General features: G+C 38.3%; 1 protein-coding gene across 1 annotated transcript in view; it reads left to right on the top strand.

Moving 5' to 3' along the window:
* Nucleotides 1-806: 806 nt before the first annotated feature.
* Nucleotides 807-27,078, top strand: part of ddah1 (dimethylarginine dimethylaminohydrolase 1) — a 64,632-nt gene continuing 38,360 nt past the window's right edge. The window contains exon 1 of the mRNA XM_034021250.3: nucleotides 807-1,290. Coding sequence (XP_033877141.1) covers nucleotides 997-1,290 — 294 coding nt within the window. The 5' untranslated portion in view covers nucleotides 807-996. The remainder of the gene's footprint in view (nucleotides 1,291-27,078) is intronic.

The following is a 27,078-nucleotide window of genomic DNA, read 5'->3' as shown; positions in this document are numbered from 1 at the left end:
ATGGTTGATGAGTTAAATCTTGCAGTTTTGTAACTGGTTTCTGCAGAAATGACAGTCCTACCCTGAAAATTTCAATTCAGTTCCAGATTTTGCTAACATTTACACACACGTGCAGGTGGTATTTCAGTATTTCAAGTTGTTCACATTCTGCCCATATACTGTGGATGAAAGTGCCATTTATTTTTCTTATTAATCATATCTTAGTTTAAAACTACCATGCCCAGTCATACTGAGGCCTGAGCATTCATTTTTTCCCAGCATTTTGTTATTGTTGATTTAAACTGTACAGTAGACCTGTTAAAGAAGTACTGCGCAGCACGCTCTTCTGGTATCGGTGCTATCGAATACTGACTGAACTGTGATATTTTCACATAAGTATTCCATTGCATTGCATTGTCACGTGTTTATAATCCAAACTTAGTGCGCCTTCAAAAACAAAGTCAAACAGATAGTATTAACAGGCGCGTTGAACTTCAGTATTCGCAGATAGTTGATTTGCGGAAGAATCTGCACACTTAAGTCTGTGAAGTGGCAACACGAATCACTATAATACCAAATTCATGCCAATAAAATCAATGTTATTTATTACAGGAAGTACAGGCAAAAAAAAAAAAAAAAAAAAACAGTGCAAAAAAATAAATAAAAATAATGACATTACAAATGAAATCTACGTCCATCCAGAGAACATCCAGCATCCACAAGCCGTCTGTACTGTGCTATTATTTGCACCTATGTAACGAAGTTTAAACCTGTGGGCCATGATTTAAAAGCATTTATTTTTCAACTGACTGGTTGTGCAGATCAATTACATTTGAGACAAGTGCTCACGTGACAGTTTGTTAGTAGGCGTCACTAGCCTAGCGCTCTCGTGCATGTTGATCTGGTCGTCTTGCTGTGTGTCAGTTTGCAAATTAAAGACACGAATCAACTAAAGCAAAAGGCAGCTAACGGTAGTTTTTTCTTTAATTTCCGAAGTACAATTCAGAATAGATAAACATGGCTGAGTTGATGGCGGGTTTCGGAGCGTTCACCCACGCTCTTGTTCGGGGTATCGCTTCATCCTTACCCAAAGAAGCGCTGAGGATGAGCAGTGCGGAGGTGGACCTGGCCCGGGCTCAGCATCAGCACGAGATGTATGTTGGGGTGCTGAAGCACAAACTCGGACTGCAAGTGATCGAACTGCCCGCGGACGACAGCTTGCCAGACTGCGTGTTTGTAGAGGACGCTGCCGTGGTATGTGGAGACACTGCTCTCATCACTAGACCTGGGGCACCCAGTAGGAGAAACGAGGTAATGTTTTTATTATAATGACAAATAAAAAGGAGTGTTAGAACGGTAGATAATGCGTGCATGGGAAACCACGCATTTTAATTAAAATGTGTTATTAAATTAAAAGTGTAGGTTTTAAACTTTTAGATATTTTGTCTAGATTGTAAACGAAGGTCTGTTATGCATGTGAACTGCTAGGAGGAGTTTGCAAAATTACCTGCTTAAAATGTGAACTTAATGTGTTTATTATAGTTATTTTTATATAGATCACTTATTATTCGTTATTATGGCAACGGTCTGTTAATCAGCAACATGTAACGCCCAATTCCAAACAAAGGTGTGTCTGGGGTCACACTCAGCAAGCCAGTATCAACCAATACAGCCATATTTCGTCATGTTAATGATCAAACTGGCTACTCAGGGAAAGACGAGATAAGAGAGGCTTAAACACTTGGCTTATTATTTATTTCTTAGCAGAGGCCCTTATCCAGGGCGACTTACAATTGTTACAAGATATCACATTATTTTTACATACAATTACCCATTTATACAGTTGGGTTTTTACTGGAGCAATCTAGGTAAAGTACCTTGCTCAAGGTTACAGCAGTGTCCCCCACCTGGGATTGAACCCACGACCCTCCGGTCAAGAGTCCAGAGCCCTAACCACACTGCGGCTTATCTCTGTCGTCACACATACCTTCAGCCCAGTACTGGTTATTAAAGTTGTTGAAAGTGTACTAGTGTGAATGCAGTTCAAGTGATTTTTATAATAAAAATAATATAAAATGCTAACACTGGTTACTTGAGACATGCATGTAGAAACATTCTCTACTTCTACCGTCCAGTTATTATTATTATTATTATTATTATTATTATTATTATTATTATTATTATTATTTATTTCTTAGCAGATGCCCTTATCCAGGGCGACTTAGTCGTAAACAAAAATACATTTCAAGAATCACAGTACAAGTAATAATACAATTAAGAGCAAGATAAATACAATGACTTTGGTTCTAGCAAGTACAAGTATGACAAAATGTTGTAACTGTAAACGTCTATTTCGTTCCTAAAGTATAGTTTTGTAAAACATTTTAAAATATTAGATCTTTTTTTTTAAAGTTAAACAATACTTTGAATAGAAACAGAGAATATGTAGTAAATTGTTCATTACACAGTGTTTCTCCATTCAATTAATTAGTTTCCTGCATTTCACCAGCAGCAGTTGCTTCTTATCACGGTTTTTAATTTTAAATTTTTAGGAAATAGCAACATTATAATATCCAATAATGTGTACTTGACGGAATATTGATCTATATGTGAAGAATTACTTTTTCATACATATATTGAGATATTGTCCTGTGTTCAACGGTAGTTAAATCTGATGTTTATACCAGCATAAACCCTGTACTATAATCTTGTTACTTTAACATATATTGAACAACTCTAGTCAAACATGTCGATAAGATGACTTGACAGCATGTACATTACAGCATGCTTGCTAGTTATGCTGTTAAGTCTCATTTCTAATTAAATATGTGGAGGGGCCAGAACAACTTGGTAAAAGTATAAGTTACAGTAATGGTCCTTTTTATCGCCCGCTGGGCCGCACTTACATTGTTTCATGTATGTTGAGAACCACTTCTCCAGTTGTCCTGAAGCTTGGTATTTAGTTTAAGCTGTTGAGAGTGTCAGATTCTGGGCACGTTGTGTCTGAAGGAGGATGGGTTGAAAAGGTAGCTGGAATCTAATGGCTGACTAAGCTATTGTGGGAGCATTGCTTCACACATTTTACTTGAAAGGCCAAAGCATTTTTCTTTTGTTTTCTTGTCATGATTTATCCAAGACATGCTGATGAAGAGCCTGACACCCTGGGATCCTTCAAGAAGCTGCTTGATGAGATTCTGGGATGAATAAGCTACTAACAACCAAACAAGCAAGATGGGCCGAATGGCCTCCTCTCGTTTGTAAACTTTCTTATGTTATTAATGTATATAGCGTCATATTGTGCAAAGGCATTTTACAGTAGAATACAAAATGTGTAGCCACAATAGAATGCTAGAAAAAAGACTAGTGTTTAATACGAATGGAAACAGGATAGTTTCACAGAGAAAATGCAGCATGGTTGTAGTAACGACCTCCCAGTGTCAAAGTCTGAGCATCTGAAAATCTAAGCAGCCACCTGGGAAATCAAAGCATTCTTAAGGAATCAGTAATAACATGTAGGTGTGATGAGGGTGATATTTTGATTAACCTAATATAAAAACCAGTGCACGCAAACACACACACACACACACAGAGGGCTCTAATCGTGTAATAATCACACACTACCTGAACAGTTAAAAGTATTTGTATAAAATGGAGAGTTTATTGGATGATAGCTAAATGCAATCCAAAATCTGTATGGGAGGCTAGTTAAGTGTTGTGAAGATTGGTGCAAAGTCAAGACAGTTATCGTGTTCACCATAATGAGTGTGACAGACAGACAGACAGACAGACAGACGGATGGATTGGTACAATCAGTGCATAAGGGTTTCATTCAGTGCATGCAATAAACAAATGTGGAGCAATATATATTTGTTATTTAATTAACATACCATAGTGGTATAAGAACCTCCAGCTATATACACTTTATATTTAAGTATATAAAATGCATAGATGGGTTTGTAGTTAATTTTAGGATTACAGTAGAACTTCCGAGTTACGAACCCCTTGGGAATGGAGGTTGTTCGTAAGTCTGAAATGCCCGTAACTCTGAAAATTAGTTTTCAATTGTTTTAATAAATGTGTACACCTGCTATCTACACCCTCAATCTGAAGAATAATACAGGGATACAGCACAGTAATACAATAATCATATTGTTATGGTTCTAAAGTCTTTAAAACATTATTATACATGGAAATAAGGCTAAATTTAAGTTACCATTGAAATCGTAACTGTAGACATAGCGCTTGTTTTTTTCTTGACCCAAGCAGAGGGCTTCTGTACTCTGAGTCTCAGCATAATGTAACGTGTTCAGAGTTTCTATCAAGATGGATGTACAATTATGTTTTATTTGGTCTGTCAAGCGGTGAATGTTAAATAATACAAATACACTTGGTAACAGTCCAGTCCTGCCAGTATAAATGATTACAGTTATTGGGCATTTTTTTTTCCTTTCAAATTAAAATAATTAATTGTAGTTCTAATTGTAGGTTTATGCACAAGATTGCTGTAGATTAGAAGTGAGTGTTAAAATATCTAAATAGAGAGTGTTGCTTTTCTTTTAAGGAGTTTGAATTTGTATGGCAGCAAAGGATTTTAAAACCCTCCCTTAAAGCAGCAGGCTTTATAACAGTTAAAGCTGACTTCAAATTATTTGTGCTACATTGCCTCTGCACGTTCATATTTCTTAAGCCAGTGGGAGAGAGAACTGAAACTACATTTCTGTTACATGCCAAGGTGCAAAGTTTAAATGAATTCACACTTCAATTTAGTTTTGCATTTACAAATGTACCAGTACCAGTTCCCAGTTCCCTGGATGTTTCTCCCCTTGATTGGAATGGCTGTAACTTTTCAGGTAATTTCAGTCAGTGAAGGTTAACTTCATTAGCATTCACTGCTGTGTAGTGAAGATGAAGGCCATTTCAAAATTACTTTTTGATTAGTAAATGAATACTAATGCATTTATAGTATATTTAACTTGGATCAATGTATGCATTTGGTCTTCAAGGTATTGACTGGGGAGTAAGAACGATGATATATTAATTTTGTTATCATTAAGAAGCAACAGTCTTCTGTACTGAAACCATTGTCCTTGTTTATGCCACAGGCTGGCTCATTTTATGTTAGTCTGTTGACATTTTGAATTAGGCAGCTGAGGGGAGTAGAGCCTGCTGCTTTGCACATGTGATCTTTGGACTGTAGGCTAATGTCTAATAGTGGCTCATAACAGGGGGTTATTTGTGTTGGTCAATTAATGTAGATCGGTGGTTTTCAAACTTTTTAGGCCCCGTACCCCTTTCCAAAAAATCTAGTCTATCGCGTACCCCCATCTGTCATAATATATCGATGAAAACTGAAAAAAAGGTATTTTCTAATTACTAGGCTTAAGTACTTATTGTTGTTAACTGAAATTATATATGTGTATATATATATATATATATATATATAAAAATAAAAATGCTTACCTACCAATGGACGTGCCTGCTTTTTATCACAGATTTCAGTAAAACTGCACCCTGATTAGTAAACAATGCAGCTACACAAGGGTATGTTGTTCTGTATTTTAAAATGAATGAATAGGACATCAAGTTACAAAATAATTTGAAGCTACAAAAGCTAAATTTGATGAAAGTAGAAAGGCGACACTTATATCATGCAGTCAAAAATGACTTTTAGCAAAATGCTTCCATGTTAGTTTTTAACTAACATGGAAGCATTTTGACATATAGCATCTAGAAAGTTTACATTCTAGAGGTAAGAGAAATCCCCATTAAAACTCTGGTCGTAGATGTGCACTGCATGAGCCTGAAGTTTTACATAAAAATTAGTCTTTTTTTCTTTCCTACAGTACACCATATATTGTACTACCTAGTTCCACCTAATTGAAAGCATCACACTATGATCACATTGTTCTGCTTGGTTTGTTTCATTCCATTTACAGTACAGTATGTCTTCTACTGCAGAGCCCAGCAAACCGAAGAACACTTATTTCTAGCCCTGATAATGGTGACAAAAGTAATACATCAAGCTTAATTGTATTCAGATAGAATTAATACTTGATTTTGAAAATGCATTGGTTTGCACTCTCCACTCACTTACAGTACTGCACGGTGGCTGTAGGACAGGGTGGTCTACTTTTTCGTCCAACTGTTTGATCTTTTGTATTGTATTTTTTTTAATTGTATCTTCAGGTTTGGCAAGGGCTGCATGTAAATAGCATGCTTATTGTATCCTGTAGAGATGTAAACACAAAATGGAGACTGGTATTGAGAGGCTGAATTCACAAGATCTGGACCATGTGAATTATATTAACTTATTGAATGCTCAGTTTTGCTTACAGTCGGTTATGAAACAGATAACTAGCCTTTATGATATTCACTTATGTTTTAAGCTGGTGACAACCTTATAACAATTGTGAATGAAGCAGACCTTGTCTGGCAGTATTTTCTGGTGTAAAGAAGTAGCAAATACATGTATGTCAAGACCAATACACAACATCATTTAAATATGTTTTTTTGAAAATGTCAGAAACAAAGAAAAAACTTGATCTAGAAAGAATTGCAGTGATGCTCAATCAGGAATTCTTACAGTAATGTGCAAGGTTTGTCCCAGCTCTGGACACAAAGCTTGTACATACAAGCTGACCAGGAAAAAACAAACAAATTGTCGACTCTTGGCTGGTTACAGATTTGATCTTCATTAACCGTTTCCTTTTTTATCCCATTATCCTTGGCAGTATCTACTGATAGACTGCTTGGGTGGAGACTTTATGATTACTTTGCATTACAGTCTGCAGTACAGATTTGTTATTTGTTTTTTAAAGGGAAAACATTACAAAAGTTTAAATGTATTGATTCTGATCAGCAGAGAAATCCATTAACCTTTTTCACACGTGAGCATAATTTACTGTTGATAAGTCGTATTACCTTATGCCAACAGGCCCTGAGGAAAAACAAAAACGCATTGAAATATTTATTTTAAAAATCGAAGCCAGATGGACAGTAACTCAACTATGGTATTGCTGATCCTCTCCATTCTGTACTATTTAATGACATATGCATGGGCAAAGGCTAATGTAATCAATGCAATTAAACACTTTCAACAGTAAGCAAGCCTTGCAAGGAATTGCTGAATCATAAAGTTCTTTCTAGCTTGTTTTATACCATTTGTAATGATTTAATCTCTTGCCCCTTCACGCTGGCTAAATATTTTCGTCCTCAAGATGCATGTTCTCTTGTAATATTACAGGTGGACAATTCTGTAAATCTGCATGTTCTGGGGAGTGCCATCCTGTAGGCAGTGTCTCCCAGTAGCTCCTGAATAGCAGCTACTCATTGAATAGTGGCTGGCTACTCTCCAATTACAACTGACTGGCACTTCCTATGATTGACTTGTCTTGTGCCTGTGCCTGCCATCTCTTCATGGTCCAGCAATGGCACCTCATTGACTGTTGACTGTCATATCTCATTGATTAGTGCCTGGCTTCTGATCTTTAACTGGCCATTAACTAGTGAATTGCACATCTTATTGGCTACTGACTGGCCTTTCTATTGACTACTAAAAAAGCATCATTGCTATTGACTGGCATATCCGTATATTCATGGCTGGCATTGACTGGCTGGCATTTCTCATTGACTAGCGACTGGCATCTCTAATCATCAAAAGATCTTCCAAAACTACTCAAACTCCCTGGGTGGCCAGATTCAGAAGTCCTTGCGTGTTTGCTTGATCATCCTTCAAAAGCAAAGAAAATGTTCCGGTACATTTATTTTGTTATTCAGCCAACAGTAACCCCCTTATGAGTCTAAATGATAGGGAAATACTTTTCCATTTAATGCTGCTTAAAAATGCATCCCCTGTAACTACAGTATGCTATTATGCCAGACAAATAGTTTTCCATTTAGTTTTACTTAAACAATTTATCAGCTGCTTGATCTGGTACACTGCACATATGAACCATTAATCATGACTTGCAGACAGGCCCAATCAGGACAAGCAATTGTAATCCCCTGTTTAACAATCAAGTTACATTGAGTGACTCAATACTTGAAAATTCACCATGCAGGTTGTTACTTGGAGGTTTTAGCTATTATTGTGGTCATAGAGACACCTGATTTTAATAGGACAAACAGATCACAAGCATAGGAGTTTCCTAAACTGATTGTATTACAAACCATACCAGTGGCTTTTGAAGTATGTAAACCACAGGCCAGCCTCATACCATGTACTTCAAAGAAGCAAACTGAATAACTAAAGTGCTACCTGCTTGAAATGAACAGGAAATGTAGGTGTGTATTCCACTATTCTCATTTTTATCCTAATCAAATCAGATAATTCTCATATGCTGTAACACATTAAAGAATAAATGAACACACTCAGAGCGGGTGTCACAGATCCTCAGCCTTGTCATTTCTAGCCGGCGGCTAAATTGCCTTCTACTTTGCCAGATGAGCTGCCTAAAATAGTTATTTAAAAATGTTTACAGTGCTCGTATGTTCCCGTGAATAGTATTCAAAATGTTTATTTTCTTCCGGTAAAATAGCGCAATTGCCCAAATTCACTACGTATGTAAGTCGAGTAAAACATTACTTCTATGAGGGCATTTCGTTTCTGGAGTTATGTTTCCATGGACACCGTGAATCGCGATGGACCAATAGGTTTCAAGCTTACAAGCGATTGTTGGTGATGAAGGCCGAACTGTACAATCATATACCCGAGCCAGTAACTGTACAGCAGTTACGAAATTGTATAAAAAAATGTTTTAAAACAAACAACCTACGTTTTCTATGTAAGATTGTCTTTTTTACTTGAAGTGTATGAAATACAGTGAGTAAAATGTCTTATGCAGTGACTTAGAAGATCGATCTGAAACCTTGCATAGACAGTTCATTCAGGAAACGATATTTGCATTGCACAATTAATATTTTTGTGCTTTCTTTTGCTGGTTCAGTCTTTTATTAAACGAAAAATATCACTATGAGCTACAAGATGTACCGGTCAGATCTTTTGCTGCATAATCAGTTGTTGTAAAACTGTGGTCAAGTAATAATATTGACTGTTTACACACAACATGTATATACAGTTAAAAAGTACACACACACAAGAACACACACATGCACGTACAAATAGGCATAAACACATACTGTGATTGCACGGTTTTGTAATTATTTTTCATAGACACATATAAGTAACACACTTGAATCCCTTTAAATCTGGATGCCTAAAATCATAAAAAATGAACAAAGTTATACATTTTGGCTCCCTATTAGGCACATATTTAGGCCCAGGATATTCAGTTTTAGACCCCTGCAAAACCCTGAAATTCGTTTTGGTGGGGTAAAGTGTACCCTCCACCCAGGCTGGCTGGAGAACCCCCATAGCCCCCTGCCTTCTACTTAGGATTTCTAGCCTCCTACTATTAATGAAAATGAAAAGACTGGATCCCGATTAGCACTAATCTTGGACTACCTTACCTACAGTAACAATAGGCCTGGGAAAGCAGCGCTTATGACATGTGAAATGGGTTAATTTATTCCACATTTAAATGCTGTTGTAAGTGTTATACAAAAACATATTGTTTTCTCTTTGAATTTATCCTTGGTATTGAAGATACAGATTCATTATGCCACTGGCCTTTCTTCAATATTGAACAACAAATCTAATTTACCATACAGACATCTTTACCAGACGATGAAAACAGTATCACTACACATCAGAAATAGAACAATGGACCAGGTTTTTCTCCCCTCCATCTGGATGAATATAAAACCTAAATTGCTACTGAAGCAACATTAACATTGGGAATCCTCACAATCACACACATTTGGTAAATATGCCCTATTCTGTCTAAAATGTTCTGTCTAAGGGGGCTGTGTGGTCCAGTGGTTAAAGAAAAGGGCTTGTAACCAGGAGGTCCCCGGTTCAAATCCCACCTCAGCCACTGACTCATTGTGTGACCCTGAGCAAGTCACTTCACCTCCTTGTGCTCCGTCTTTCGGGTGAGACGTAGTTGTAAGTGACTCTGCAGCTGATGCATAGTTCACACACCCTAGTATCTGTAAGTCGCCTTGGATAAAGGCGTCTGCTAAATAAACTAATAATAATAAACCAGCACTAGCATTTGTGTCTGGTACAGAGCTTTCTCTTACGTGCTTTGCTGATGTGGTGTAATTATACAAGTGCAATCTCCCTGCCATTCACTTTCATTGGGATTCCAAATCCAGTTACTCGGCAATAACACTACCCAGTATAGTTGAAGCATCAGTGACTGAAACTTCTACCTTGCTTGTGTACAAAATATCATCTTCTCACACTCTTTATGCATCCAGTAGGGATTTAGAGTCAGATCTGTGTTATACCCTGACAAAAAAAAATAGCTATGGATTCTGTCTTTGCAAATGCTGGAGAAACTTTGAAAATTAGTGTTTAATAGTTATAGATGAATAATTTTTTTTTTTTTGAAAATCGGTTGAATTTTTTCTTTCAACATACTGTTCAGGTCATAGTATTTAATTCCATGCAGAGAGATGCTGGCCATTACGGTAGTTACTGTAGACTTAACAGGAACGGCACTTGGTGTCGCTTGTCATTAGCTACGCTTAACACACGGCTTGTTTGCTTGAGGTTATTCTGTCGTATCTTCTTTTGTTTTTATTTTTTAAGGTAATACGCACATTGGAAAAGGTGAAGAAGTGACATGTTGATTGCTGTTCTTAAAATATAAAACAGTGAGAAATGGCCATCAAATTACACTGGAAAAGTGTGATTGGCAGTTCAGCAGGTACTCTCCAAGGAACAGATTCATGAATGCAGCAGTTGGCTGTGGTTGAAATGATTTAGCTTGGAGCTGACAGGCGGTGTCTTAATGCTGGCATGAGTCTTTGTTAAAAGGTGCAGACAGCCCATCTCCTGCTCGAGTGTTCAATCAGCTTGAGGATGAGGTGAGCCATTTTAGAAGAGTGATGAGCTTCTCCAGGAGATATTGCAATACGCTTTGAAGGAGTACAATCCAGCATTCTCTACCCTCTTATTTGGACTCGCAACATTTTCACTGGCCGTCCTTTTTATGTGTTGAAGATATACTTTCATTTGGTGATTTTTTTATTAGGTGACCATGTTCATTGTATAACATTCTATAGCAGAACTGGATGATACAAAATGGCACTAGAAATATATCCATTTAGAAATATATCCACCACAAACAAAAGCATGGTTGCGCTGAGCCACCAAGTGTCCCGTAGAGCTGGGTTTAACCACCATTGATAATGTGCTTGTATGCTGCCAGGCAGGCATGTGTAACCTTGGCTTGTCTATGGCCATAGGCACTTTAGTGTGGGCTGTGCTGCACACCAAAGTGCGTCAGTCTAGTATAATCGATTTAGACTTCACCAGTTCCAAATAAATTTTCCCAGCGATAACACTACATGGTATAGTATGGATAAATAAACTCCAGGAAGGGCCTTGTTAACAGCATAGTGACAGTTACCCGACATGAAAATCCAGGACCACATTTTTAATTAAAAAAATGTAACACTTCATGGCTTACCTACAGACAGTAGTATATCTTGGAATAAACCATATAATTTCAATACATTTATAAAATAAATAGTGTCGCCAGTTGATATCAGTAGCTGGTGTATTCTGTTTTTTTTATTTATTTGGAATCGGCAATTATTTTGTTATCCGAAACGTGTGCCGTCAGCCGTCCGCTTCTTTTCACTCTGCAGGCCCATCATGCAGCCACCTCAGAGCTACAGCATCGGAGGACCACGCAGCTCTGGGGCAACTTACAGGCAGGCCTGCAGGCGCCTGGCCAGACTACAGGGGTCACTGGTGTGCGGTGAGCATAGACACACTGGCCGACCGAAGCCCTCCCCACCCGGGCAGCATTTGGCCAATTGTGCGCTGCCCCCTGGGAGCTCCCGTCCACGGTCAGCAATTGAATAGCCTGGTCTCAAGCCGGTGACCTACAGGCTATAGGGCGCATCTGGTGCTCCACGCGGAGTGCCTTTACCGGATGTGCCACAGGAGCCTCCAGCTGGTGAATTCTAGCATTACCTGTATACTAATAGACCATTATATATTATGTTTACAATGTCTACAGAAGCTATATTTAGGCAGGCTATCAGAACACTTACTATAGATGATATAATGCTGTATGTTTAGGTCCCACAAGATTTAATATCTTGCTGTACAATAAATTGTGATATCCATCATTGTAACAGGTAAATGCTGTGCCAAAGTAAATCAAAGTAGTTTTCCTTCTAAGGCTTCTCTAAGTGGATTTTAGGCAGTTTGTTCTTCCAGGTTTGTGGTTTGGGCAGATACTGCATATTGCACCTCAGACCTGCATGGCCTGTTCTTGTATATGATGGTAGGTTTGGGTCTATATGAAATTATATTCACACAGTTCCTAATAATAATGATGATAAGTGTCTCCCATTATCACACTGACACTGTTATCTGCTCTGTTATTGAATGGTATTTTGTCATATACTTGTACTTGCTAGAACCGAAGTCATTGTATTTTATCTTGCTCTTAATTGTATTAATACTTGTACTGTGATTCTTGAAATGTATTTTTGTTTACGACTGTAAGTCGCCCTGGATAAGGGAGTCTGCTAAGAAATAAATAATAATAATAATTAGCAACCTTGGTGGAGCCCAAGGGTTAAACTACTGTATACTGTGTTCCACTACCTGCTAAGGGTCAATTCACTAATTTATTCCCTCATTAGAAGTTTCATTCCACTGTCCTGCCCAGAGTAGACAGGGCAGTTGAAATGTGGTATTCCATGTGTGTTTTTTTCTGTGGTTATATTTTTACAAATATGGTAATATCAATCAGTAGCATACAATACATAATCCCCAGCCAAGGATACAAATCACACCATCACTATGAAAAAGTAGGTCACCACAGTATTAGCTTAATCTTACAGCATGTAACAAATGGCCATGCATAGTTTCATAAAAACAGGCAAGTGCTTTCTAAGATATATGACCTCCATTAGCTTGGACAATCAGGTGGCAGTAGTACTGTGAAAAAACACTTCACATTCACCTAAATGCATTATATTTTAGTGCCGTATTTTATTATTTTTTTTACAGAAATTACATTGCAAACTCAATTGATTTGCCCTGTAATTTATTTGGAGGTAAGTTTAAAAGAGCAACATTTTAGTAAAGGTGTTGGGTAGCTGGTAGTAAACAAGTCTTGTAATAAGCAGTTTGATACTAAAACAGCAATCAATGAATGAGAAAGATACCAAAGCTGCAGAGGTACAAGTGTTAAGACTGCAAAGAACAGGACTTAGCCTGGAAAATGGATTGCGTTGTAATGTAAATGTGTCCCGGAGGATATAGGGTGACTGGGAATGTTGAAGCTCCTCCTGCCCGTGCAATATCCGGGCCCCAGTATAGTGCTCAGAGGCCAGGTATCCGGTCGTGTCTGGGTAAGGTGCGTACACTTGATCCGCCGCAGCTGAAAATGATATATTTAATTGGCATGTAAGGAATAGAAGAGAAATAACATTTTATACTGTCTCATTTATCAGCCCCCGAAGGCCATACAGGCCAAACAAAGATGTTATTTGGTTGTCAAGAGTTTGGTTCTTCATAATGCTTACATGTCAACAAGTGTTCATACCAGTGAGACCCCTGCTGAAAAACCTTGGGATTGATGAAAAACCTTAACCTAGACCACTAGATTTTGTTTTGGAGGGGAGGGAGGGGGAGGGTGCTGGTGACGGATCAAGATTTTTGCACATGGCTGACAGCTATGCCACCTAGACTTAAGGGCTATGCACACTGGGAGCGACACGAATACAGCACGAGTACATAAAAAAAAAAACACAACTGTAGCTAGTCATGAAAAGAAAATATTGTCTGCTTTTGCTCCTTTTGTGGAGACGAAAATAAAATAAATAAAACAAAGAAATAGTCTGGGTACATGTCACAAAAGACGACCGGAGTGGGCGGCGTCAGACCAGAAACAGGAAGTAACACACAACAGACAGAGACAGTGAGGTTGGTGAAGCTGAGCACTTGGTTGTGCTCAGCATTTAATAAACAAAATAAGAGAACACAAAAACACAGGACACGGCACTTTTTGCAAGGATAATATTACAAACATTTTAAAAAAATAGAAAAGCATAGAACAACTTACTCAAACAGGAGCAGTTTTGATATGTATGTCAATAAAGATGTATTAATTTGTATTTAAGTTTGTCAGGGATGGGGTTAATTCCATTCCTGACAAATCCAGAATGTGGCTGGATCTTGATAGAATAATTGATCATCAATCAAGTCCCAGCCACATGATATAAAAGAGAGTCCAAATCCTTTGTTTGTTGGAGGAGTTTGAAAAGAGACGTTCAGCAAAGACTAATGCCGAGCCTGAACACAGATAAGAAATACACTGTGATAACATTGCTTGGGTGTCTTTGGTTTGTTGTGTTTTGTTTAACTCTTTATTTTGGCCCTTGGCTCCTTGTACCTTGTTTATTTGATAATAAACATGCCCTTTCACAAGATCCCTGAGACTGTTCAGTCTTATACTGCAGGATGGGTTAATCAACTGTAAACTCCTAGGCATGAACACTGCCGCATGTTAAATGTATTCTGTTGTCAATGTTGATTACTGCAGACTACAGGGATTATGTGATCAATTCTGCAGTCCATTACCTCGACAGTTGTATTAGTATAAGTATTCATACAGACAGCTTTATTATCCCCTGGTAACTTTGTGTACCGCTGGTAAAACTCTGGGGACAGTTTGCCCAAGACCAAAAGGAGATCATCTAAAAGCCAAGTGTCCTTGGACAGCAACTTTTAGGAAAGTCTCTATGGTGGAAATGTACACTGTATAGCACATATACAGTGTAGAGTAAACAAATTGGGACAGTAGAAGAATGAAAGTGCTGCAGGATTGGCTGTGTGGTCCAGTGGTTAAAGAAAAGGGCTTGTAACCGGAGGCTGTGTGGTCCAGTGGTTAAAGAAAAGGGCTTGTAACCAGGAGGTCCCTGGTTCAAATTCCACCTCAGCCACTGACTCATTGTGTGACCCTGAGCAAGTCACTTAACCTCCTTGTGCACCGTCTTTCGTGTGAGATGTAGTTGTAAGTGACTCTGCAGCTGATGCATAGTTCACACACCCTAGTCTCTGTAAGTCGCCTTGGATAAAGGCGTCTGCTAAATAAACAAATAATAATAATAATAATTTCAATAGTGGCGGTCCTACACATTGAATATTAACAAAGGGCCATGCTACTGTACCTCATTGCTATGGTGTAAACAGCAAGCACAACTATTCGGTCCCAGCTCATTCCTCAGGGTGGTTCTCTTCGTGGCCTCTGTCATACAGTAATACCAGAAGACATCCTGTTTTTAACTGGTTAAAGCTTATTGTATTATCAAAAGCTCATTGTTTTCAATATTCCGCCTGTGAAGTCTTTGATATTGCGTCATACTAGTGCTCAGTAGTATAGGCTGTACAGTAGAATGCTTATCTAAGAACATTTTGTTTCAGCGTTAAGCCAGGGTGAGGCCTTGACATGAGAACAGTACGTGGGTGTTTTTTCATGGAACTCCTATAATCAAAGTGAACGAGAAGACGTGTCCAATAATCTGGTTGCTTTCTTGTAACTGTATTTATCTCATAGCTTAGTTTTCAAATAGGTGAGGTACAAGACAAAAAAAATTGCAAGGTGAGGGGAAATGCAGCTCTCCAGAGCATGTTTTTGATGAAGTATTTCATTGGCAAGGGGATCGGAAAAAAGATTTCAGCACTTTATTTTCTGTGACAAATGCAGTACTTTTTTTTCTTGTGGAAGCATTAATCCATCAAATTGATATTTGAGTGAAGAACTGCAGAGTGTTTATGAAATGATGAAATTCCAGACATGAAAGGAAGTGCCCCAGTTTTTACAGAATAGAAAAGGAATCTGCACTTTCTATTTTGAGAGCTCCAATGAAAGATGGAAACTGTTTAGATTTGTAAGCATTCTTTTCTTTGCGGTTGGAAAAACCATTTTATATTTACTTTGGAAGACAGGTACTTGAATTACCCCTGGAGCAGATTCACAGCAGGAAGGATGATGCACATTTTAAAGATACTCCCAGATAAAAAACACTGTCTCTGTGTCTGTGTGCATCTCTAAAGAGTTATATAAGGGGTACATTAACTGGGCTCTTTTAAACTTGACACCCCGATTCCATATCTTTTAAGATAATGGTCTTAAATGTTAAATTTAAAGGATTTTAAAACATAAAGTATTTTAAATGTGTCTATTTATAATGGTCGAGCTATTTAAAGAATTTTTTTTTTCCCAAAGTATTTATGACTAAAATACAGTTTGATATTCATGAAAACCAACCACAGTCCTTCTGCCTAGAACAGTTTCATCTTTATGGGATGAAATTGGAAGGGTTCAGGGGGAATAAAACTGTTGTGCCTGGAGGGGATGTAAACAAACAAGACAGCCAACAAAGTCTGCTACTCTGCACTAAGAGGACTAAGAACTATGGAGGAATAAAAAAAAAAAAAAATCATCATACTTTCTAATTTTGAAGTTTAACCATACTGTAGTATTATTTCAGTTAAAACTAATAGTTTCATTTAGCTGTCTCATGCATTCCATATAGCCATATACATGATGTTGATTTAGGATTATATAGGAGGCTGTGTGGTCCAGTGGTTAAAGAAAAGGGCTTGTAACCAGGAGGTCCCCAAATCCTGGTTCAAATGCAAACGGTTGTCATGCTGATGCACTGGGGAGACCGCACTGTGGTTGATCCCCGGAGCCAACATCGCAGCCATTGTGTGTGCTGGTGCGCTGGGGAGGCAAAATAAGCTGATCCCTGGAGCCAGCATTACACTTCAGCCATCAACACCAGGCAGAAGGATAGCTACATCATTATTTCTAAGCTTAAAGATTTATCCAGATGCAAAGATGATTTCCTCTAGTGTGGCTACTGTCGGAACCGGATAAATGCAGAAACTCTGTTTATTTCTTAACTCCAAACATCCGTAATCTGGTCCTCAATTGCTTGAGTCTTCGGTTTCCTAGCACTTGAAACTAAGGGTTGCATTCTTTCTTGTTCTGCTAGTCCATCACTTACAGTGGTGACAGATGCAGTAGTAAAAGGAACAGATTAGTGTGTTTCATGTAGGACACTTGTTGCTTGTTTGACCCACTCATCCCGCTGGCTCATATCATAGTTCTGAATAGATCATAAATATAGGCAAAGGATTTTAATCAACAAGCCGTGAAGACCAGCACTGCCTCAAAAGGAATGAAAAATGTACCCCAAATGCAATCCATTACAGACTTACTGGGATAGATAGGTGTAGTTTTTTCTCCATTGGTGTCTGTGCAGTGTACTACTTATCTTGGCTGTCACCATTGTGTATTAATAACAGAGTACTGTACCAATAATACAGTCTCCCAGTGAAATAGGGTTGCCTTGGTGCCCACATCCGATTTAGCAGTTATTTCATGGTTTGTTTGTAGTAATTTTGACTGCTAGGATAACCACTGATTTCATTGCCAAGAACAGTTCCTTTGAGAAATGTAGCCACCCCCTTCCAGTGACAGTAACAGCAGAGATGTGAACTCTTGACTTGCTGTAGAGGGTGGGCGTGCTGCTGTGTCCCTGACAGTCAGTCCCCTGCCTCAGCCCTGCAGTCATGTCAGCCATCTGGTTTCTGAATCGACAGTGTGCAGGCAGAGTTTATTTATGGTCTCAGTGTTCAGCAGTGTAATGATTTCCAGTATGAGGAAGTTCTGGAATGATAATGACAAAAACATTCCTGTTTATCTCCCAGTATACAGTACTTATTATACACATTGAATTTGTTACATTTAGTTTTAAACCCACTTTGGTTTTTAATCCAATTTCTGGTGGTGTTGAAATGATTATATTTCAAATTAACTAATATATATTGTGGCAGAGTAGGGGGAGGATGTGGGCAGGGCAATGGCCCTGCACACTAAAAGATGTGTGTTTTGTGGTTGCCGACGCACAGCCACAGGTGAAGGTAATTGTTAAATTGGTATGGTGTGATTTGTTTTATTGAAAGTGTAGCCAGGTGGTAATGGAATGATTGGGTGTCATTCCCCCTGGTCACACCCTATAAAAAGAACCAAGAATGAACGTTTGGTGTGGGTTGTGTAGGGGAGTGTAGGGGGAGCAGAGAAGGAGAGTAACGTTGAAAAGCGTGAGAAAGGTACCATGATAGCTGCACTTGGGTGCTGTTTTTTGTGTGTTTAAGAGTTCTTTGTGTAGTTTTTTTGTTCAAACTGTTATTTTGTTCCTGTGTGTTTGATTTTGTTTGTAAATAATAAGTGCGCAAAAGTGCTTAACTGGAGTTACTGTGCCTGGGTTGCTATTTCTGCCCCTGGCCAGCCTTGACCACCAGTCATTTTACCACTTATGTATGTATGTATGTGTATATATATATATATATATATGGACCCCCCTCCCAAAAAAAAAAAAAGATACTATTCTTGTAGTTGGTACCACATCACTAACGCTTAGCAACCAGCGGTTGGGGTGAAAGCAATCTATGGTAACCTATGGCATCCTATAAAGCCTATGGCAATTACAGCAGTTTGTGAACAGAAGAGTAGCCTATTATATATTTAATTCAAGCGACAACAACAAAATAAATAACAATAATAATAATAATTTAAAAATCCACTTGAGACATGTACAATTACATGGACAGACTGTCAAATGTCGCTAAGGAAAGATATGCAAATAAAATAATTAACTGTATTTCTTCACATTTTTTGTCTATATTATCTCAACTTGAAAATAATTGATGGTATACATAAGTTTATATAATATGTGAGCCAATTAGATTGTTTATACTCCCTCTCTGTTTATATAGGCTGTATGTTATTGACATCCAAATATCACATCAAGATATACGAGTCAGTCACAAATATTTCAGGTACAAATACACACATCAATTAACATGGTAAATATCCAAGGTGACTCACAGGGTTTATCAAGCACTATAATACAATCTACATTTAAAAATATATAATTTGGTGGTCTGATTTTCGAGTGATTTTTATTTTACCAAATTTGGGTGAATGTTTATAAAAAAATCGGGTAAGATTATTTAATAAGAAAATTTGGGTGTAATTATATAATGAAGAAAGAAAGAAAGAATAAATTAAATATTTGGGTACAAATTGGGTTTTATTCAGAAAGAAATAAACATATCTAAATGCTTAAGCACGAAGTGCAGCAAGAAAAAACAACCAAACAACCAAACAAAAACAATACCAGCTTTAACTACGGTAGCTTTTTAAAAACGAATTCCCAGACACAAAAGGCTTGGACCCCAACGGGTTCGTTATAGCGAGGGTGGACTGTAAAAGAAGTAGCAAATCAATATAAATGATTCACTGTAGTTCCTTTTAAAGTAAACTATTAATTTTGCTCTGTCAGAAAGGAGACATCAGGTTAATTCAGTTAACTTATGAGACGCATAGAAACTTAAGTTCTTACAATTTGGTGTCCTGAGTTCAAGTAATAAGTACAACTGTTTTTACTGTAGGTTTACTGTAGCAGATAAAGGGCCAAATACATATAGCATGTAATCCAGGGCAGTATTTTCTGAAGACAAAAATAAACTGGTAATGATATAAACTAAGCCTGAAGTTTTGTAACATTACCAGTTGTTGTTTTTTAATGTTTTAATTTTTAATTAATGGAAAAATCAGATTTAATAGTTTATGGACGTGTAGTTTTAACTCAAATTCGGGCAGACTAAACTAGACGGACAGTTCCTGTGGAGCAGTGGGATGCCTCGGATTCCATTTTTAGACCCCAGAGGGAAACTGCCCTCTCAAGGCAGCCAGATCAAGATCCGGAAACTCTTTACATTCCCATCTGCAGTCACCTGCTGGGCTTCTGACTTGGAGCAACTGAGCGTTCAGGGTAAATGCATCCAGACTGCACAGCACATGCTGCATGTGATGAGCAGTCAGCATGGCAGCTTTTTAAAAAGCACAGCATTTAAGAAACGTTGCCTTATATGCCCATGTGATGTATCACCAGATCTATACATGCCCTAGATTTCTTGTCCACCTGGCTTTTTCTAACAGCCCTTTACCAGGTGTCTGATGGAAATAATAATAGAGGGTTTGCTGTTTATGTGCAGTGGGTCAGATTAGCCCATTTGCCCACTTCATTGTATCTCATGTCATTTGAGTGAAGTTTGTGATGCAGAGATGCTGCCACATAGCAAATATAATCCCATATCTTCTAATTTACGTGGTGAGATCAAACCAGCACAGATCTTGCCGTGTTTACCTATATTCCACAAAACCACATGTGCAGTCAGCCTGAAGTGCTGCTAGATCATATAGACCAGTGGTGGCCAATACATGGATCGTGATTTTTGGTGGATCTCGGGGCAAATCAGAACAAGCACTAACACATACAACAGTTTTTGTTACGGCTGGTGGGGAGACTTCTGTGTTGTCCAGTAGCACAGATGAAAATATCCCGACAGTTTCTGCACATGAGACTAAAAAAATGCTTGTGCAAACGTACATTTTTAATTTAGGCGCACGTGTGCGACTAGAAATTCTTAAAGGTTGACTATAAAAAATAAATGTGATTTTTTTTTTTTTCTTCAGCTGAAAGTATATTAAAAAAAAAAAACACACAGTTGGAGCTAAACTCTCATAGCTCAAATCATAATGTATTCTGGGAATGTAGTTTATTGGTGTCCATTGCCCACTGTTAAGCACACATTAAAAACTACAAATCCCATACCCTGCCAATTTCACTGATTTATCAGTGCGATGGCTACTTGTTTTCAGACAGTTTGAAAATTTGTCAAACCAAGAGGAAAATAACAAATTATTTTCATGTGATTGGAGAGGTTTCAAAAGAAAACCGCGATGAACAAAATACAGATATGTCGGTGTCTTTACAAGAAATGAGCAATGAAGGTATGTCAGAAGATGAAATCGAACAGGGAACTTCGAGAAGGGCTGTTAATTACAGCGTGTTCACAGTTGACGGAGAGTAGCAAAAGAACATACAAGTTCAACCAACAGTGGCTAAAAGATTTTCCCTGGCTAAGTTTGACAGTGTTTAAAAGTAATCCATGTTTTGCACATTTTGTCAAGATGCAGAGGAACTGATGGCAGGCAAGACTGCATTTTTAACAGGGAGCCAGAAATTTAAACGTTAAAATCTATTAAACACAGTGCTTCAAAACGGCACGCAATGTGCGGAGAGGCAAACATCCAGAAACGTCAGCCAGACCATCCCACTACCATAAACAGGTAAGTAGCACATTCTGAGGAAGATGCTGCCAGCCAGTTAAAAATCATATAAGTTGGGGAAAAAAAGTTCTCCATTATAATTTTGTTGATGCAAAAGTATAGAACTGCACAAGTGTTATGTAAGAAAGGAAGGAAAAAAAGATTTGTAGATATTCAACAATAAATTTGAGCAAAATTGTATTTTTTTTGTGTGCCCCTAAATTTTTCAGTGCGTGCCTACATTTTTTAACTTAGGCAGACATGTGCCTAAAAAAAAGTTAGCGTAGAGCCCTGCCTACACCAGGTTTCAAGACTCAGATGAAAAATGCTGGTAAGTTTCTGTTTTATTACTACCTATGCTTAATATTAAAAATACTTTGATTGTGCGTTTGTTACGTTTTTGTTGTGGGTGTTTTATTACGTATTAGAAAACGATTGAGTGCGAACAGCCAATCAGCTTCCAGATCTAGTGGGCTTCTATTTTGCATAGATGCCCGCTGGAACGTTGAAGTACTTAACTGTGAATTCAATTTTAAATCAGTCCGCTCATAAATACCGGCTTTTTCCCTTAACATTCTAATCTACAACTAATCTGATAACCATAAAAAGCTACTTAAACATCCTTTCTGACGCTGGTCTAGAGACAAGAGAAATCATGTCTATGACAGGACACCCTCCCTCAAAAATTGCAAACCCTGCTTCAGTTATTTTCGCAACCGCCAATCCACTCCCTGCCAGTGACTTACAATTGTTACAAAATATCACAGTACAAAGTATCACATTTATAAAATATCACATTACAGAATATCGTAATACAAATAAGCAGTTATGAAAGTATTGCAAAACATTTACGTGAAGACAACATTTCACACTTAAATAACGAATGAAAAAACAACTTAAAATTACTTGAAAGAAACTAGAATTGCTTGACCGTTCTCCATTCTGCAAGTGCAGTACTCTTCAGTTTTGGATATAAATCAATTGATATTTATAATTCTAATAGTAATTCTAATTGAGAATTCATTTCCATGACAGTCCCAAGCAGAAGGTCAATTATCGACAAGTAATGACAGCTGCAAGTTAATTCATGCTATTTATTATAAACCATATTGTACTTTTAGGTTGTAGTTTGTAGTGGATAACTTTTAAGTTGTAGTTCCCGTTTAGTGTGAGTTTTGGAGCACATCTGCCTCAGGGTAATCGAGGGGTTGATTTGAGGGGTGTTTAAACACAACAATATTGCCGGTTCAGTGCCGCTGTTTACCCCCATTTACATAGAAGGCGGATATTCTCCCGTTAACATAATTTGCTAGTGTTCGGTACCGTGATCAAAACAATGATGCTTTTTGGTACCTGCTGTGGTATGCATGATATTTTTCACTATACTTTCTAAATATCACAATAGACTGTTGTCACATAAATCACAATGAACCTGTCCTTTGGGGGCTCGGCCACTCGCGTTGTTGTGAACTTTTATCTTGTGGTGGTTGTCTTTCAGTGATTTTAATTTAGCCATCACTTGCTTTTTATTACGCACAACACAGCGTGTCATTAACTTTTCTACTATTGTGGAATGCACAGTTCCATCAAGTCGTGCATTTATCTCTTCTTCTGCTCAGATGATCAAAACCTCCCTTACTACTTTTTTGGACCAATTACTGCCTCAGTCACTTGCCATTTTGTTGGATTTATTTCTTCAATCAACACGTGGCGGAACAGGAAATTGGGTTTACTTGGGAAAAATGCGGCAAAATGCAGTGTCAGTGGCAGCATTGCAGTTTACATTGAGAAAAAGCCGTTTCAGTACCGCCACAGAGCTCTCTCAACCACCTCGAAAGGTGGTTCAGTTCCGGCATAAAGTGTGACTGCTTTTTACCGACATTTTCCATGTGTACTGAAAGTGATACCGCATCAGTGCCAGCACAGACACAGCAATTTGCTTCTGTGTAAACATGCCTTTTAGTGAACCCCTGTCTATCGGAAATTCATAAAACTCTTATCTGCCTTTGAGCCCTCTTGATTAAATTAGACATGAGTCAAGACTTGAATTCACATAACCGAGATGTCACCTCCTTGCAGTGACGTCACAGCATTTCAGTGGTTACCCTCTGACAGGAACAACAAAAAAAAAAGAAACCGTAACGTCAAGCTCATTGCTGGCTGCAGATCAGGCGCAGGCCTTGGCAGAGACTGTTGCCGCTGAGCCGGCAGCTGCTGCAGCTCTCGGTCTAGTGGGCTTCCCTACATGGGAAAAGAGTCTATAGGAAATACCTGCCCCCCTCCCACACCCGGACACGCACATGTATATAAACAAACAGTGCTGAGTCAGTCACAATAGCCACAGTTGTCTACTGTAGCTATAGTCTCACTACTTAACAATCCTCCCCTTATTTGGGTAACCCAGAGATGACAAAATCTTTAAGGTAGTTTTATTTTGTGTAGATGCATTCGTTGATGTATTAATTTTAACTATACTAAATGTTGTTTTACAGGGGTTGGACAAAAAAGTTAGAAACACTTTTGTGCACATGTAATCCGTGGCATTTTATGCCTGTTATTATTAGTTTGTAAAAGCTGACACTTTCATATCTGGGAATATCTGTTCCTATTACTGTACATAGATAAATGAAACAGAAGTAATGGTAACACTAATTGAGATTTGGTAATGTTAAGCTTTAGTTTGAGGTGGTGTAATTAATACATAGTACAGACTGTGAGCTCCTTTACAGTACGCTGTTGTGCACTTTGTTAGTCTTGGACATCCGGAAGCATTTTCTGTTCCAGAAATTACATTAGTCATTTTTTCTGGGGCTTGCTGAGCTTGGCAGTACATTAGTTTCAGTAGGATTTTCCAGTCCCAGCTGCTTATAATAACGCAGAGGAATCCAAACTTTGAAAGCGTTGTTTTGGAAAAAATAGTCCACTAGCTGAAAAAAATATGTGCAGAGGCGCAGGTTCACATTGCTATCATCTGATGTCCTTATATGGTAAAATAGTTAGTCAGTAACTTAGTAAGTATGTGCATCTTTTATAGTATAACAGATAATCTAGTATTTCTACTGGGAATCACATCATCTATTTTGCAGGGAATTTTAAGATAAATAAATAATAAAAAATAAATAAAAGCTACAAATTTAGCTGGATAAGTACCCATTTTTTGATAAGGGATTCAGACTGGATAACTAAGAAAACACTCACGTGAATTATGTGCTAGTAAATGTGCAGTATTGTATAATGGACCTGTTGTGATTTTAGCACAGATAGTCCCATGCTTTATCGGTCTCACCAGGTCTGGACACTGCATCTCAGCTATATACCTGAAGCAAAAGGAGTGGCTGGAACACCTGCAGGCTCTCCATAACGTCTGCCTGTCGGATCTTGAACTTGCTGTGCTATATATAGCTACAGCACAGACAGGCAACAATCTGTGGCCAACTGAAACTTCTGTGGAGAAACATGGCCTTTACAACTTTGCCGTTATTTGCTGCAGCTGTCTAGGGAATAGGGGGATTCATTCATACGCATTAGTATAATAGCACAGTATGTGCACTTGAGTCCTATGCATTTACCGACATCCTCAATATTAATTATTCTTTATAAAATACTTAAACTACAACTCGTTCCATGGAAGTGATATAAACCCTTAGGGAGAATATTGTAAAGTAATGAAATGGAATAAAGAGAGGACACACAAAGGTTCTAAGTGGGTAATGCAGAAAGAATCAATGCGTGAGGGATGACATAAATACTAAGTTACTTTTTTGAGTTCCCCACAGAAACCTTAGTGTTTTTTGTTTGTCCCGCTGTGACAGGTGGCTTGCAGTGTGCAGGTGTAGTTGGTGCAGTGCTCAGGACTAATACACACAAGACAGTAAAAGTTCAATAAAGCTCCTTTATTTGGCTGGGTTGCGTGTCAACAACACTTAAATAATAAGCACGGGCGTTATGCAGCAATGTGTATCGATCCGTGTGAAACCAGGGTTTCAGTCCTGAAACAATAAGACACTAATAACTAACACACAACACAGACGCGGTCACTTCTCCAGATAGTGGGTGCTCTTGTGCAGGTGTGGTGAAGGACAACAGTTTGTGAAACAGTAGTGCAGTGTAGTCCGGGTTTGGTGCTGGCTTGTAGTGACAGCTCCCACTTAGTGTTTAGCCATCTAACAATGAAATGCCAAAACAGTTAATACAACAAAACAAACAAAACACGAAACACTCACGATAATAAATTACTTCTGTCTCCTATACGGGTCCTTTCAACCACATCAAAGGAACAGATTACATCGTCACATCCCCTATTATACCTTCAGTCACGCCCTCTGCGATAGCTAGTTCAATCACGTCTCCTCCAACCCATGACTGACACTTCACGTACCGCATTAGGGCGATGACTTCTGGCATTGTGACTCCGCCCCCTTCCTGGATGGCTGGCTTCCAACTGACCCTGGAATGAACTGCCAAACCATCCAGTCCGGGGCACATTGTTCCTGCTACACAGCGCCCTCACAGGTCAGGAGGGAGATTGTTGACTAAGATTCATTCGCTGTCTGTCACACCCTGTCTGTCTGTCACACCCTGTCACAACGAGGTCCTATTGGAGTATTTCCGGTATTGGAATCTGTCACTAGCAGTCGTGAATGCGAGTGTTTTGCAATATTACTGTTGCGCTGTAAGACAGACCTACCTTGGTGCAGAAAAAAAACATATTCAGACAAAATCTTTACAAAAGATGAGAAATTGTGACATCGAAGGCACAAGGACCTATTTTCCGATAAATATATACCGTAAAAACCGGTGTATAAGTCGCCCCCCCCTTTTTGAGACAACAATTTCAGGAAAAAGCCTATAGGTCACACCGGTGGTCGATCCCCCTTTTTAGGACCTCCTAAAAATACCAAGAAAATAGACTTATACAAAGGTTTTTACAGTATTTGATCAGGGTCCCTGGCACGGATAATTTGAATGCATCTTTTTTCTTAATTTATCTTTTTCTTCACATTTTTCAATTTAGTTTTTTTTTGGTTGCTTTTAGTACCTTTTGTATATATGGCCATAATTCCTTTATTATCTAATTTGTTAAACAAAAAAAATCCAAAAAAATCCATGTTCTCTACATGTTGAGGTTTTGTTGTACAGTACACTGTCCGATTTGAGCAGGCCATGCTAAGAGAAATTTTTAAACAATAAATGTTATTTTCTTTAAAAGCATCTTTTTCTGTGTTTTTTTTTTGTTATCTGTACTAAACAGGGTGAGTCTCAGACTATTTAACTTTTTTTTATGGAAGCCTAGTGTGTGCACATTCATTTCATGTATGACATGTACAGTACCTGTAACCTTTACAGTTAGAGTTATAGCCACAAATCTAACAACCATAAACATCAGGCGAAAATAGCTTGGACCCTAAATTAAATGAATGCTTTGGTCGTGTCCTGTTTTTAAAAACGCAAAACAACCCTGACCCTTGGGGTGTAGGAGATTTATAAGGCTGTCAACACAAGTGGTGTTTTGCTGACAGATGACAGGAGCCTGGCAGCCTTTGCCAGCTTGTCTTTTACTTTGCGCTGTCCCTCCACCACTGCGGGTCACCATGCTTGGCAGGCTGGCAGCGACTTTTCAAGCAATATGACAGTGCAAAGGGTGCTGAAGTAAAAGTGGGCGAGCTTTGAACAGCACAACCTTGGCTTCAAGCTCTCTTATTTACAGCTGGCTTAGTTACATCTCTCTTCTTAGCACAAGCCTGACCCTGATTATTTTAAGGGTCACAAACTGTATTGAATTCATTACTTTTAAAAGACACCGTTTATTTGT

Source organism: Acipenser ruthenus, chromosome 10, assembly GCF_902713425.1.
Source record: "Acipenser ruthenus chromosome 10, fAciRut3.2 maternal haplotype, whole genome shotgun sequence".
NCBI lineage: Eukaryota > Metazoa > Chordata > Actinopteri > Acipenseriformes > Acipenseridae > Acipenser > Acipenser ruthenus.
Note: the sequence above shows the minus strand (reverse complement) of the source record. Positions and strands in the feature narration are given on the sequence as shown.